At 37.1% G+C, this 16,389-nt stretch overlaps 1 protein-coding gene across 1 annotated transcript in view; it reads left to right on the top strand.

The window, feature by feature from the left end:
• Positions 1–16,381, top strand: part of SWT1 (SWT1 RNA endoribonuclease homolog) — a 101,998-nt gene extending 85,617 nt beyond the window's left edge. The window contains 2 exon segments of the mRNA XM_036829500.1: positions 1,100–1,164; positions 14,721–16,381. Of these exon segments, the coding sequence (XP_036685395.1) occupies positions 1,100–1,164; positions 14,721–14,850 (195 nt within the window). The 3' untranslated portion in view covers positions 14,851–16,381.
• Positions 16,382–16,389: the final 8 nt, after the last annotated feature.

A 16,389-nucleotide genomic window follows, 5' to 3' on the forward strand; every position in this document is an offset into this window, starting at 1 on the left:
CTAATAATAGCTTGAGTATTTTTAAAAGTAGATTCAATAGAAGATAGTCTCATTTAGTTTCCCTTCACTAATACAGAATTTCTAAAAACTTACACTAGGTTATATCTTGAGTAATCTGATAAAAAGAATTTCCTTCTACAAATTTCCAGATTCTTCCTTGCAACTTAAGTAGAATACTGCCTAAATCAGTGGTAAGTCTCAAGAAATAACAGGATTCCTTCAGTGTGTTCTCCACATGTGTGCCACAACAAGTTTTTGTATGATGAAGGACTTTTATATTTATAGTGTTGTAAATTGTCTCTGAATGGTAATATTTATAAACTTAAACATACTAGTTTAAATACTTAGACCTCAGTAGTCTGAAAAACACATTTCTTTAGAAAATGTCTATAAATCAGACTTTTTCCTAAACAGGTAGATCTTTCCACACAGTTTATAACCTTAGTGTTTAAATGAAAGTTATTCAGTAATAACTTTCAGGAGGGTCAATCATAGTATTCAAATGTTGTTAGAGTTGAATATTTAACTTCTTCTTTCGGCTTGAATTATTTCCATTGTTCATGAAATAAACAAGAGCTGGCTGATTCTGCTTACAGTAGTCTACCTATGGGACCCCAAATCTACTGTAGTCTTTTAAGTACAGCTGTTGAAAAATTTTTTTCAACAACTTATTTACTTTTCCCAGAAAAATAAATATTGAATAAGTACATTAGGGCTAGGCTAATTGATGCATGAATCTGTTGATAAGAGCCAGTAGTGGTAGAATTTAGTGTTTCATGTACTACACATTTTTTTCTGTCCATTTGATGTATAAAATGATCATCTGCTTTGTTGAGATTCCCACTAACCCCAGGACCATCTCACTTCTTCTGGTTCTCTGAACAGATTAAGTTGTAACAATAGGACTAATATTTTTACACATAGTTCAGTGTTAGTATTATGGTCACTGATCTTCTAATTGTTATTATTTAGTCCTTTTTATGCAAAAACTAGAAACTTGACATTCTGCTCCCTCAGAATATGGGCCATTCTGATTGTGCTCTCACCACTCATTTGACTTAATATGCATTTTAAATAGCTATATCTTGGTTCTTTTCAGGTAAATAAAAATGTCAAATTTACTGCCCAGGAACTTTATGATTGTGTTTCACAGGCTGAGTATCGGTAAGTCATATCTGTGTGTAGATATATCAGTGTAACACGCTTTTACCATGTATAGCAGCACTTGGTGGTGGTGCTGAAGGGTTCTTTTTACGTCTTCACTAAACTATGATTTTTTTTAACCTTTCTAAATATGAAATATCTCATACATACGTAAGAGCTGTGTGTGTATGTGTGTATGCACATAGCAAGTTTCAGTTTTAAAGTGGTTCTCAAGCTTTGGGGCATCAAGGCTCTTTTATATTTTTAAAAAAATACTGAAGAGCCCTAAGAGCTTTTGCTTATGTGGGTCTTATGTATCTATATTTACTGTATTAGAAATTAGAATTGAGAAATTTAAAAATATTCATTTAAAAATAACAGCTAATTACATGTTATGATAAGTAACATAATTATGAAAATAATTTTTCCCAAACACAAAATATTACTTACAAGCATGGCATTGTAAGAGATTTTTGCAAATCTCTTAATGTCTGACTTAATAGAAGACAGGTAGATTCTCATAGCTTCTTTTGCATTTAGTCTCAATAATCCCGTGTTACATATCTATGGAAAACTGTTGTACACTCTCATAAGGACGAGAATTCAAAAGGCAAATCACGTCTTAGTCTTACGGAAATAGCTTTGACCTCGCAGACCCTTTGAAAGAGTCTACATTCCCCAGTCTATGTTTTGAAGAACAGCTGGTATAAAGAATACTCAGATGCCTGCCATTCATTTGATAAAGTAGACCTTTACCCACCCTTATTTGTATCCTCCCTCCCATTTTCTCCTTAGTGGGGATATATACGTATATATATATATATATATATATATATATATATATATATATATATATATATATGGTTTGTTTTATAGCATTGACTTGTAATAAGAAGGGGGAAGTAGTATAAATCTGATTCTTGTATGCACAGGGTATAGGTGTAAAGCCCTTCAATCCTGGGCCAAGGCAGACAAATTCATGAGGATTAAGTACCCATTTAACCCTTCTAGAGTTGCCCTCCAGTCCCATAACCCCTGCCCCCAACCCCCAACCCATATTGGGGTTTTTTAAAAAATTTTATTGAAGTACAGTTGATTTACAGTGTTGTGTTAATTTCTGCTGTACAGCAAAGTGACTCAGTTATACATATATATATATATTCTTTTTCATATTCTTTTCCATTATGGTTTATCACAGGATATCGAATATAGTTCTCTGTGCTATATGGTAGGACCTTGTTGTTTATCCATTCTAAATGTAATAGTTTGCATCTGCTAACCCCCAACTCCCAATCCTTCCCTCCCCCACCCCGCCTCCCCCTTGGCAAACACAAGTCTGTTCTCTATATCTGTGAGTCTGTTTTTATTTCAAAGATATGTTCATTTGTGTCATATTTTAGATTCCACATGTAAGTGATATCACACAGTATTTGTCTTTCTGACTTACTTCACTTAAAAGGTCCATCCCTGTTGCTGCAAATGGCATTATTTCATTCTTTTTTATGGCTGAGTAATATTCCATTGTGTGTGTGTGTGTCTGTGTCTGTGTGTGTATACCACGTCTTTCTCCATTCATCTGTCAGTGGACATTTAGGTTGTATCCATGTCTTGGCTATTGTAAATAGTACTGCTGTGAACACAGGGGTGCATGTATCTTTTCAAATTATAGCTTTGTCTGGGTGTATGCCCGGGAGTGGGATTGCTGGATCATATGGCAACTCTACTTTTAGTTTTTTGAAGAACCTCCATACTGTTTTCCACAGTGGCTGCACCAATTTACATTCCCACCAACAGTGTAAAAGCGTTCCCTTTTCTCCACACCCATTTCCATTCTGACTGGTGTGAGATGGTACCTCATTGTAGTTTTGATTTGCATTTCTCTAATAATTGGGAATGATGAGCATCTTTTCATGTGCCTACTGGCCATCTGTATGTCTTCTTTGGAGAAATGTCTATTTAGGTCTTCTGCCCATTTTTCGATTGGGTTGTTTGTTTTTGTTGTTGTTGAGTTGTGTGAGCTGTTTGTATACTTTGGAAAGTAAGCTGTTGCCAGTCGCATCATTTGCCAATATTTTCTCCCATTCTGTAGGTTGTCTTCTCATTTTGTTTATAGTTTCCTTTGCTGTGCAAAAGCTTACAAGTTTGATTAGGTCCCATTTGTTTATATTTGCTTTTATTTCTGTTGCCTTGGGAGACTGACCAAAGAAAACATTGCTACGATTTATGTCAGAGAATGTTTTGCCTATGTTCTCTTCTAGGAGTTTTATGGTGTCTTGTCTTATATTTAAGTCTTTAAGCCATTTTGAGTTTATTTTTGTGTATGGTATGAGGGTGTGTTCTAGCTTCATTGGTTTACATTCGGCTGTCCAACTTTCCCAACCCCACTTGCTGAAGAGACTGTCTTTTCCCCACTGTATATTCTTGCCTCCTTTGTAGAAGATTAATTGTCCATTGGTGTGTGGATTTATTTCTGGGCTCTCTATTCTGTTCCATTGATCCATATTGTTTGTTTGTTTGTCTGTTTGTTTTTACTTAAAAATTTTATTTATTATGTAATCAATATAATACATGCTTATAAAAATGCAGAAATTGCAGATAAATTTCATTGTTTAATATACTTTTATATAGATTATACTGTATATATATGGTTCTGTATACTATTTATTTTCCAACTTAACAAACCTCAATAACCCACACCTCTGTAACCAGAATCTCAACAAGCATCATTTTTAATGTCTATATATACTTACATTGTCTAAATGTACCATGATTCAGTTAAGTATTTCCTTAAATGTTGGACATTGACCATATTTCCATTTTTAAACCACTTTATGTAATACTGTGTTCAGTATCTGCAGAAATCTTTGACCATGTTTCTATTTCTTTAGAATATGAACATCTTAAAAGATCTTGATAATCTGTTGACAAATTCTTCTCCCCAAAGATTCTCGTAATTTATTTTCGAAACTAGTAATGTATAAAGAAGTATTTAGGGTTCTAATCAAAATACTAACTTTACCAAAATTTTTCTTTTCTTTTTCCCATCACACCATTCTGCCCTTTAGCTCATGTTAAAGGAGGGGAAGGGGGCTGGTGGATGGGGAGGAAAGACAGCCAAAAAACAAACAAAAATTACATACAATAATGGTGGTCATATATTCTACAAGTGATAGCCATTTTCAAATTTTTCATCAGCCTCCATCTTTAAAGGGACACTCTCAGATGGTATGAATGGGGAATCAAGGCTTATTTTGTTTTTATTTATTTTTTGAATTTTTGAATTTTATTTTATTTTTTTATACAGCAGGTTCTTATTAGTTATCTATTTTATACATATTGGTGTATATATGTCAATCCTAATCTCCCAATTCATCCTACCACCACCACCCCCCCGCCACTTTCCTCCCTTCGTGTCCATACGTTTGTTCTCTACATCTGTGTCTCCATTTCTGCCCTGCAAACCAGTTCATCGGTACCATTTTTCTAGGTTCCACATATATGCATTAATATACAATATTTGTTTTTCTCTTTCTGACTTACTTCACTCTGTATGACAGTCTCTAGATCCATCCACGTCTCTACAAATGACCCAATTTCGTTCCTTCTTATGGCTGAGTAATATTCCATTGTATATATGTACCACACCTTCTTTATCCATTCGTCTGTCGATGGGCATTTAGGTTGCTTCCATGACCTGGCTATTGTAAATAGTGCTGCAATGAACATTGGGGTGCATGTGTCTTTTTGAATTACGGTTTTCTCTGGGTATATGCCCAGTAGTGGGATTGCTGAGTCCTATGGTAATTCTATTTTTGGTGTTTTAAGGAACCTCCATACTGTTCTCCATAGTGGCTGTATCAATTTACATTCCCACCAACAGTGCAAGAGGGTTCCTTTTTATCCACACCCTCTTCAGCATTTCTTGTTTGTAGATTTTCTGATGATGCCCATTCTAACTGGTGTGAGGTGATACCTCATTGTAGTCTTGATTTGCATTTCTCTAATAATTAATGATGTTGAGCAGCTTTTCATGTGCTTCTGGGCCATCTGTATGTCTTCTTTAGAGAAATGTCTATTTAGGTCTTCTGCCCATTTTTGGATTGGGTTGTTTGTTTTTTTAATATTGAGCTGCATGAGCTGTTTATATATTTTGGAGATTAATCCTTTGTCCGTTATTCGTTTGCAAATATTTTCTCCCATTCTGAGGGTTGTCTTTTCGTCTTGTTTACAGCTTCCTTTGCTGTGCAAAAGCTTTTAAGTTTCATTAGGTCCCATTTGTTTAGTTTCATTTTTATTTCCATTATTCTAGGAGGTGGGTCAGAAAAGACCTTGCTGTTGATTTACGTCAAAGAGTGTTCTTCCTATATTTTCCTCTAAGTGTTTTATAGTGTCCGGTCTTACATTTAGGTCTTTAATGCATTTTGAGTTTATTTTTGTGTATGGTGTTAGGGAGTGTTCTAATTTCATTCTTTTACATGTAGCTGTTCAGTTTTCCCAGCACCACTTATTGAAGAGACTGTCTTTTCTCCATTGTATATCCTTGCCTACTTTGTCATAGATTAGTTGACCATAGGTGCATGGGTTCCTCTCTAGGCATTCTCTCCTGTTCCAGTGATCTATATTTGTTTTTGTGCCAGTACCATATTGTCTTGATTACTGTAGCTTTGTAGTATAGTCTGAAGTCAGGGAGTCTTGATTCCTCCACCTCTGTTTTCTTCCCACAAGACTGCTTTGTCTATTCAGGGTCTTTTGTGTCTCCATACAAATTTTAAGATTTTTTGTTCCAGTTCTGTAAAAAAATGCCACTGGTAATTTGATAGGGATTGCATTGAATCTGTAGATTGCTTTGGGTAGTATAGTCATTTTCACAATATTGATTCTTCCAATCCAAGAACATGGTATATCTCTCCATCTGTTTGTGTCATCTTGATTTCTTTCATCAGTGTCTTATAGTTTTCTGAGTACCGGTCTTTTACCTCCTTAGGTAGGTTTATTCCTAGGTATTTTATTATTTTTGTTGCAGTGGTGAATGGGATTGTTTCCTTAATTTCTCTTTCTGATCTTTTGTTGTTAGTGTATAGGAATGTGAGAGATTTCTGTGCATTAATTTAGTATCCTGCAACTTTACTATATTCATTGATTAGCTCTAGTAGTTTTCTGGTGGCATCTTTAGGATTGTCTATGTATAGTATCATGTCATCTGCAAACAGTGCCAGTTTTACTTCTTCTTTTCCAATTTGTATTTCTTTTACTTCTCTGATTGCAGTGGCTAGGACTTCCAAAAGTATGTTGAATAATAGTGGCTAGAGTGGACATCCTTTTCTTGTTCCTGATCTTAGAGGAAATGCTTTCAGTTTTTCACCATTGAGAATGATGTTTGCTGTGGGTTTGTAGTATATGGCCTTTATTATGTTGAGGTAGGTTCCCTCTATGCCCACTTTCTGGAGAGTTTTTATCATAAGTGGGTGTTGAATTTTGTCAAAAGCTTTTTCTGCATCTATTGAGATGATCATATTGTTTTTCTTCTTCAATCTGTTAATATGGTGTAGCACATTGATTGATTTGCATATATTGAAGAATCCTTGCATCCCTGGGATAAATCCCACTTGATCATGGTGTATGATCCTTTTAATGTGTTGTTGGATTCTGTTTGCTAGTATTCTGTTGAGGATTTTTGCATCTATATTCATCAGTGATAGTGGTCTGTAATTTTCTTTGTCTGGTTTTGGTATCAGGGTGATGGTGGCCTCATAGAATGAGTTTGGGAGTGTTCCTTCCTCTGCAATTTTTTGGAAGAGTTTGAGAATAATGGGTGTTAGTTCTTCTCTAAATGTTTGATAGAATTCACCTGTGAAGCCATCTGGTCCTGGACTTTTGTTTGTTGGAAGATTTTTAATCACCGTCTCAGTTTCATTACTTGTGATTGGTCTGTTCATATTTTCTGTTTCTTCCTGGTTCAGTCTTGGAAGGTTATACCTTTCTAAGAATTTGTCCATTTCTTCCAGATTGTCCGTTTTATTGGCATAGAGTCGCTTGTAGTAGTCTCTTATGATGCTTTGTATTTCTGTGGGGTCCATTGTAACTTTTCCTTTTTCATTTCTAATTTTATTGATTTGAGTCCTCTCCCTCTTTTTCTTGATGAGTCTGGCTAAAGGTTTATCAATTTTGTTTATCTTCTCAAAGAACCAGCTTTTAGTTTTATTGATGTTTGCCATTGTTTTCTTTGTTTCTATTTCATTTACTTCTGCTCTGATCTTTATGATTTCTTTCCTTCGACTAACTTTGGGTTTTGTTTGTTCTTCTTTCTCTAGTTCCTTTGGGTGTAAGGTTAGATTGGTTTTTTGAGATTTCTCTTGTTTCTTGAGGTAGGCTTGTATTGCTACAATCTTCCCTCTTAAAACTGCTTTTGCTGCATCCCATAGGTTTTGGATTATCGTGTTTTCGTTGTCTTTTATCTCTAGGTATTTTTTGGTTTCCTCTTTGATGTCTTCAGTGATCTCTTGGTTATTTAGTAACGTATTGTTTAACCTCTATGTGTTTGTGTTTTTTACATTTTTTTCCCTGTAATTGATTTCTAATCTCATAGCGTTGTGGTCGGAAAAGATGCTTGATATTTCTGTTTTCTTAAATTTACCAAGGCTTGATTTGTGACCCAAGATGTGATCTATCCTGGAGGATGTTCCATGTGCACTTGAGAAGAAAGGGTAATCTGCTGTTTTTGGATGGAATGTCCTATAAATATCAATTAAATCTATCTGGTCTATTATGTCATTTAAAGCTTGTGTTTCTTTATTAATTTTCTGTCTGGATGATCTGTCCATTGAAGTAAGGGAGCTGTTAATGTCCCCCGCTATTATTGTGTTACTGTCAATTTCCTCTTTTATAGCTGTTAGCAGTTGCCTTATGTATTGAGTTGCTTCTATGTTGGCTGCATATATATTTATAACTGTTATATCTTCTTCTTGGATTGATCGCTTGATCAGTATGTAGTGTCCTTCTTTGTCTCTTGTAACATTCTTTATTTTTAAGTCTATTTTATCCGATGTGAATATTGCTACTCCAGCTTTCTTTTGATTTCCATTTGCATGGAATATCTTTTTCCATCCCCTCACTTTCAGTCTGTATGTGTCCCTAGGTCTGATGTGGGTCTCTTGTAGACAGCGTATGTATGGGTCTTGTTTTTGTAATCCATTCAGCGAGCCTGTGTCTTTTGGTTGGAGCATTTACTACATTCACGTTTAAGGTAATTATCGATATGTATGTTCCTGTTACCATTTTCTTAATTGTTATGGGTTTGTGTTTGTTGGTCCTTTTCTTCTCTTGTGTCTCCCCCTTAGAGAATTTCCTTTAGCATTTGTTGTAGAGCTGATTTGGTGGTGCTGAATTCTCTTAACTTTTGCTTTTCTGTAAAGCTTTTGATTTCTCTGTCGAATCTGAATGAGATCCTTGCCAGGTAGAGTAATCTTGGTTGTAGGTTTTTCCCTTTCATCACTTTAAATATATCGTGCCACTCCCTTCTGGCTTGTAGAGTTTCTGCTGAGAAATCAACTGTTAACCTTATGGGAGTTCCCTTGTATGTTATTTGTTGTTTTCCCTTGTTGCTTTCAATAATTTTTCTTTATCTTTAATTTTTGTCAATTTGATTACTATGTGTCTCGCCCTGTTTCTCCTTGGGTTTATCCTGCCTGGGACTCTCTGAGCTTCCTGGACTTGGGTGGCTATTTCCTAACCATGTTAGGGACGTTTTCGACTGTAATCTCTTCAGATATTTTCTCAGGTCCTTTCTCTCTCTCTTCTCCTTCTGGGACCCCTATAAATGCGAATGTTGTTGCACTTAATGTTGTCCCAGAGGTCTCTTAGGCTGTCTTCATTTCTTTTCATTGTTTTTTCTTTATTCCGTTCCGCAGCAGTGAATTCCACCATTCTGTTTTCCAGGTCACTTATCCGTTCTTTTGCCTCAGTTATTCTGCTATTGATTCCTTCTAGTGTATTTTTCATTTCAGTTATTGTATTGTTCATCTCTGTTTGTTTGTTCTTTAATTCTTCTAGGTCTTTGTTAAACATTTCTTGCATCTTCTCGATCTTTGCCTCCATTGTTTTTCCAAGGTCCTGAATCATCTTCACTGTCATTATTCTGAATTCTTTTTCTGGAAGGTTGCCTATCTCCACTTCATTTAGTTGTTTTTCTCGGGTTTTATCTTGTTACTTCATCTGATACAAAGTTCTCTGCCTTTTCATTTTGTCTGTCTTTCTGCGAATATGGTTTTCCTTCCACAGGCTGCAGAATTGTTCTTCTTGCTTCTGCTGTCTGCCCTCTTCGTATTGTTCTTTAATTCAACATTGAGAGTCATCCATGTTGAGGCACGGAGCAATAGTCAAGTTTACACTCAGTTCTATTATAACATGACATATGTGTTCCTAAGTATCACTGTTATGCAAATTGCATACTGCATACTGAACTATGCAAATTCATGCAATAAAAGCCACAGGTCTCATAGAAAAGGTGGAGTTGGGGTACGTCACTCAAAAACTTAATAAGGGACATTGAAAAAAAGATAGGAACCTAATCTAAATAGTATCACAGTTTTACACATGTTAAATTGTTAAAAAATACATAAGTCCTAAAATAAATCTGACACTTTACCTTTAAAAGAAGGTGAAGTTTGCTTATGGACGTGATCATAGGAAAGGTTGTAGCCTGTGGATTAGTGTGATGTGGTAGAATCTGAAATTGGATATAAGGGTGTAGCACCAGATATGAAGAGATGTGGCTCATAACAGGAGGAAAGCTGAGGTAGCTGGTACGTGTTTGAAGTACATGCATGTGTGTATTGTGTGTATTCCTAAACAGTTTGGTTCAGCTGCAGTGTAGTTTTCTCTGTTCATCTAGCATTTTTCACTGCTGTAATCCTGTATAAGAAAATACGAAATTTTTGTTGTGCTCAAATTGTTCCTTAATGTATCAATGGTGTTGCAACAAATTCTTGTGTTCTAAACAAGAGCTGTAACAGAACTGATGGTATTTTCACTGCTGTGTAATGTGCCACTGTATCACTAAACCACAGTTTATTTGCCATTTGTAATTTGCAGATATATTTGTGTAGCTCTAAAATTGTATGAGCAGACATGGTGACAAAGTTAATTATCAAGGTGCTTCTACTGGTAAAACTCTAGATTGATAAATATATTTGATGATATCAAGACACTAGGGTTGATAATCATACACAAATGTTACTAGGCAGCACAACTATAAAAATTCACTCACTCACTAGATTAAAATAAGTTTTCTAAGAAAATCTGAAGCCAGTGGGGCATGCATTATCTGTTGTAGCTGGGGGCGAAAATGGTTTTTTACCCTGATATTCAGACTCTCAATTAATCAGTTGTACTCTTATTTATATATCTTTACAGATAATCCACATTTAAAGGTTTGTGTACATGAGATTTGTATCAAAAATACAATGTCTTCCAACCTTAGTGATACTTTTGAAGGTGTAGAAAGCTCACCATATATAACTTGGAGGACAGAGTCCCTTGCATTATGGTTTCAATCAAATGTCTAAAATTATTTTGACTTCAGCTTACTGTTTAAATACTTTGGAGGTTTTGGTTTTTTGTTTGTTTGTTTGTTTGTTTTTTGCAGGGGTGAGGGGTGCAAGGGTCAAGCTTGAATGTTCAAAGTTAAAGTGGTAGTACCCGTTTTTCTCTTCTTTGTTTTCCTTCCACTTACTATGCCAGGGATTTGAATTATGATATTAATTAATAAGCTCCCTCTTATGTCCTAAAAGCGTGAGTTTTAAGAGAAATCAAATACATCTAATATCTTGAATGCATTGGAAAATGGGGATTGCTGTTCAACGGGCTTTTGGTTATTAGCTTTTAGATTTGTTACTCTGTTGTTTGTTTTGAAATTATTTGCCATATTTTCAGTGAGTGGTCCCTCCCATATTAGCCTCTGGTGTACTCCACAGCTCATGTAAGCTGCCAGAAGACAGAGGTTCTTTTTGTTTCAGTAAGTTATACTAGACACAGAGCCAAACACAATAGATAAGAGGTAGCAGAGTTTCCCTGTGACTCAGAGGTGAAAACAGAAGAATGATTTAACTTGGCAAAGACAGTTACTTAGATTGTCTGAATTTGCTAATCTTTGTTTTTGATTTGTAAAGTGTTCCTTGTGAAGGAAGAGGCTATTGATGTGCCCAACACCATATTTATTGCAATAGGGAGGAAATTAAGTAGCTCAAGAACAGAAAACTATTTTGTAGGTTCTGATAAAGCAAGTAATTAAGGTTTCAGATTGAAAGTAACTTTGATCAAAAGTTGAATTCCATGACACAGTAGAACCTTGGTGTTTATATGTATAAATGAGTGTTTTCTGTCTTCTGTAGTTTGTAGGTTCTTTGTTATAGCTTTTGCTCTTGCCAGTGGGGTCTGAGCACTGCTTACCCTGGGCAGATGAGGAGTTTGCTCAGAAAATCCAGGATGGTAAATTATAACAAGGTTATCAAACAGATTACCAAACAAATATCTTATGGGATATCTTCTACATATATGAGAAGTAAGTTAGGAACAGTATTTAATTCACTTTGTTTGACAGAATGTTCTGACATGTTTGCAAGACAAGTCTCTAAGGTCATTTTTTCTATGTGAAATGCACATTAGTTTGTGACATCAGCTCCATAAAGTACTTGGCGTATCCAGATAATGTGCTGCCTGAGGCATGTGTATCAGGAGCAGCGTTGTTTTCCTTCCAGCAGGTGCCTTCAGGGATTACTGCTTTCTGACTCCAGGAATTGGCTCCATGGTAGTATCTTCTAGATTACATTAGAGCTGTGGTTCCTGGACCTGAGTGTCAGCACCACCTGGGAACTTGCAAGGAATGCCAACTCTAAGGCTCCAGCCCGGACCTTCTGAATCAGAAACTGTTTGTATACTGTTTTTATATGCACTACACTGTATTCCATTTTTCCTTTATTTGAGATGCACATTGCAAATATATAGAAACATTGAGAGAGTTGTAAAACAGATATCCATTGTAGACTTTTTTCTTGTACCTAAAAAGGATTTTGGAAAAACTGCATCAAATATTGGAGTTAGGGCACTTAAATTCACTACTGCCATGCCACTTTGACAAAATTAGCTATGGAAATGAGTCAGATAACCACTGGAATTTTTTTTTTTTTAATTTTATTTATTTGTTTGTTTGTTTATTTATGGCTGTGTTTGGTCTTCGTTTCTGTGCGAGGGCCTTCTCTAGTTGTGGCAAGCGGGGGCCACTCTTCATCGCGGTGCGCGGGCCTCTCATTATCGTGACCTCTCCTGTTGAGGAGCACAGGCTCCAGACGCGCAGGCTCAGCAGTTGTGGCTCACGGGCCCAGCCGCTCTGCGGCATGTGGGATCTTCCCAGACCAGGGCTCGAACCCGTGTCCCCTGCATTAGCAGGCAGACTCTCAACCCCTGCGCCACCAGGGAAGCCCTGGAATTATTTTTTAATTGATCTGATCAAATTTCCAGTTACTTTGACCCATCTGAGATTTGGTCAAATTAAGTTTGATACTCATAATAGGACAATTTAGAAAGACAGCGGCAGTTCTTTAGAAGTTTCATGAGCAATATAGAATTGCAGAACTAGAAGAAACCTCCAGTCTTGAGCTTTGTTCCAGAAAGGATTAGGAGTTGGGATTGTTTAGTTTGGAAAAGAGAAATAGGGTCACTATAAGGGACATAAAATATTTGTACTATTGGAAGAAATAAGGATAACAACTTTTTGTTTTGTTTTAATTTAGGCAGACAGGTCAGATAGGTATTTTTTTAAGGCTCAATGTGAAGGAAGAACTTTCTAGCAATTAAGAGATATCAAAATATGTAATGGCCTTTCTCTCAGTTGTAAATATCTCATCACCAAGAGGTGAAAGGCAAGGTGAGATGATTCACTGGGGATGCTACAGAATGGTAGACAAAAGTGTTAATATTCTGCCATATCTGATATTCTGCCATTCTACATATAATCCACAGGGAAAAGGAACTCAAGAATTCCTATCTTCATAGTCTAGTATAGACCCAACACATGTGATGAAAAACACCTTGTACTTCCCTCAGCCAGCAATGACAACTTGATGCAGGAAACAAAATCTGTAGGTGATAATCCATTGTCAGAATGCTGACTCCCACAAATAAAACGAAATGCCATTAGGATGAAAAGAGGGGGTAGGGCTCTCCTCTTAACTATGAGAGGAGGAAAAAAGAGGAGAAGAAAAAGAAAAGACATCGAAATAGATTAAAAGTCTAGTTACTAAAGGAATTTTCTTCCACATGTGGAATAAGTAACCAAGAACAAGAATAGGGGCCTGCCCTTTTTATTTCATTTTCAAGTTTATAAGAAAACATTTTACATCTCTCCAATTTTGGACCTCTTAGGGTCTTCAGAAAATCATTTTCTGAGCAGTCGTAAAGAACTGGCAACAACATAACACTGATTTTAAGCACTCTAAATACAGGAAAGAGGACTAGAGTAACACAAAGCCAAAAGTCAGGTTTTAGCCAGCCCCGGGAAGCCACGCGTCTTCAGGAAGTGAGGCTGCTCAAAATATAGTGTATTTACTTTGCTGCCGCTACTAGCTCTCATCCTAGTCCTTGAGTTCTGATTGACTTCTTTTTCCTTTGTACCCTACATCAAGGGATCCATGGGGGTGGAGGGGCAGAGGAGGGGTAGTGTGAAAAGGTAGCTAGTAGTCCTCCCCAACACTCTGGAGATGGTTCAGAGCAATCTTAGAAGCCAAAGAAGTCGTAACAGTGTAATTTTCCTAACTGCCATTTCTTGAACACCTTATATATCAGATGCTGTACTGGGTACTGGCTATTCTTTGTGAGCTTATGTAGACCATCTCTCAGTAGATTTAAATAGGTTTCCATGAGATTTGAACTCTATAGACACCATGTATAATGGATTGGTGCTCTAACCGATAACTTAAAGATCTCACAGCTTGCAGGCCTCCTGTCAGCTTTTGAGAGTCCAGCCGGGCTTCATCTTAGATAAAATTGTGAGTAGTCATGGCAGATATCAGGCCTTTACTCCCTGCTTCCCCACCTCTGGTTTAGAGTAATTATCTAGTATGCATTTGTTAATGGCTAGGTTACCTATCTTGACAGTTCTCTGTAAGAGTTGGCGCTCTGTCAACGTCCTGTCCCCTCGCCAGCGTCTGTTCCTGTCTGGAGGTGCGCCCTCTTAGTATCCTCCAGGTTACCTGTTCTCTGACTCCCAAGCCAAATCAAACAAAAATATGTGATCTCCTCCACAGCATTCTTGTTGACAGCAGGTCTGCCATGGGAACCTCTATTCCTGAATTAAGGAATTGCACCAGAATCATCTCCATGCTGACTGTCTGCGAACCCGTGCTGCTAAGTGCTTATCCTCCCATGTTGTTTGGTTTGGGCTAAGGATCCATAACTTTGGCTTTTTCGCTCTCAAATATCAAATAATGTATTTCAAATCCCAGTGTTCTCCTGTTGTATTAAGATTTTTTTTCATTTATCTGACTAGCTGTCTTGTAGTGATATAAAATTTCTTTATCCCCTAGGGAAAAGTTAACCATCGGATGCCGCCAGCTGGTTGAGATGGAACATACCATGCAACAGTGCAATGCCTCTGTCTATACGGAGGCCAAAAACAGGGGATGGTGTGGAGACATGCTCAACTATAGAACCTAAGTGCTGATTTTGTAACTTAGAAGGAACTGCATCTGTCTTCAAGAACAACAGAGTAGCTTTCAACCTTTTGTGCCAAACCCGGGAGACTTGCAAGAAATGTCTCAAATGTCAATGTCTCATAGGCACAAAAAGATGATTGCCTATTACCGACAGTCTCAATGAGGTTCTAATGCATCCATTGTGGGATAAACTGTGAACTCAACTCGTCTGAAGTTGACTTTACTTCCCTACCTCTACTCCTAATACTGAGCCAGTGTGTCTAAGGAAAGGAGAGCCATCTTTTTGGTCATCTTAGGGCAAGAGCCACTGCGGCATCTGAGGAAGGCCCAGGACACAGTGTTAGCGTCTCTCTCAACAATAAATATGGGTTTGTGACCAGAGACGTTTCCAAACCTCAAGAAAGAATTAGGACATGACCATGCTCACCATATTCCACAAGAGAAATCTTACCCTGGGCTGTTTTATGATCAAACTGTCTTCCATGTAGACCTGGTGAAGTAATACGTATCCCTTCCACTTCCCCCAAGGTAAGGGAAGTAGAATTTTGACTTCAGCTCCGACTTGCTACAGTGGCCTCTTTTCTTCCCTGGCCTTGTCACTTTTCAATGCATTTCTCATGGGAAAAACAGGGAGACCCCTCTGCTCAGTGTCCTCGTAAATGTGAAACAGCATGGATTTATCAGGTAGCAGTGGCTGATGTTTGCCCCTGGCTAAACCAAGTGTTTAACTGACTTCTTATTTAGTTATACCGTAAGTTGGAAATCCTTGTTTACTAAAGTGTATTATGCTTTTGTTAATACATTAGATTAAATCTAATTTGGTATTCTATTATAAATGTTAATTTATTTTTTTAAAAAAGCAGTGAATTATTTTTAGTGATTTTGCTTTTCATTTTACTTCCAAATTTTGTTTCTGAACTGCATACAGGTATGATTATAAAAGTGAACCTCCAATGAAAGAGAACTATGCAGGATGCCCACTAGCAGGAAGAAGGATCCGATGAGCTTTGTTTGCTTAGAAAGCCACACCTCCTCCTGGGGCTCAAAGTGCCCTCAGGGGCATGAGCCTGGGTAGGAGAAGCTGCCAGAGCATCTCTGCTGTCTGCCTCTTTCCTTTTCCTCCCTGAGGAGCCAAGAAAGCATCCCCTCCCCCTATCAAAGATTTCTTCAGACTTTTATCCCTCAGCTGCTTCTAGTTGTTATTGAGTTTTGCTCTGCTTTGTTTTTGTTGCTGTTGTTGTTGTTTTGGTCGCAGCTTGCAGGATCTTAGTTCCCTGACTAGGGGTTGAACGGTGGGCCACTGCAGTGAAAGCGCAGAGTCCTAACCACTGGACCGCCAGGGAACTCCCTGCTGTGCTTCATTACCTCCCTTTTCCTCTCTTATCTTTTTAGGAAATTTCTTTTCACTCCTATCATCTGAATACTTATACGTATTTCACCCTATGCATGTGGATTTTAATTTTATCCTAATCTATGTGTCTTTCACTTTGTTAATTTGTCAATTTTCAACCTTTTTTAAATATTTATTTTGATATGTGAA

Source organism: Balaenoptera musculus, chromosome 1 (genome assembly GCF_009873245.2).
Source record: "Balaenoptera musculus isolate JJ_BM4_2016_0621 chromosome 1, mBalMus1.pri.v3, whole genome shotgun sequence".
Classification (NCBI taxonomy): Eukaryota; Metazoa; Chordata; class Mammalia; order Artiodactyla; family Balaenopteridae; genus Balaenoptera; species Balaenoptera musculus.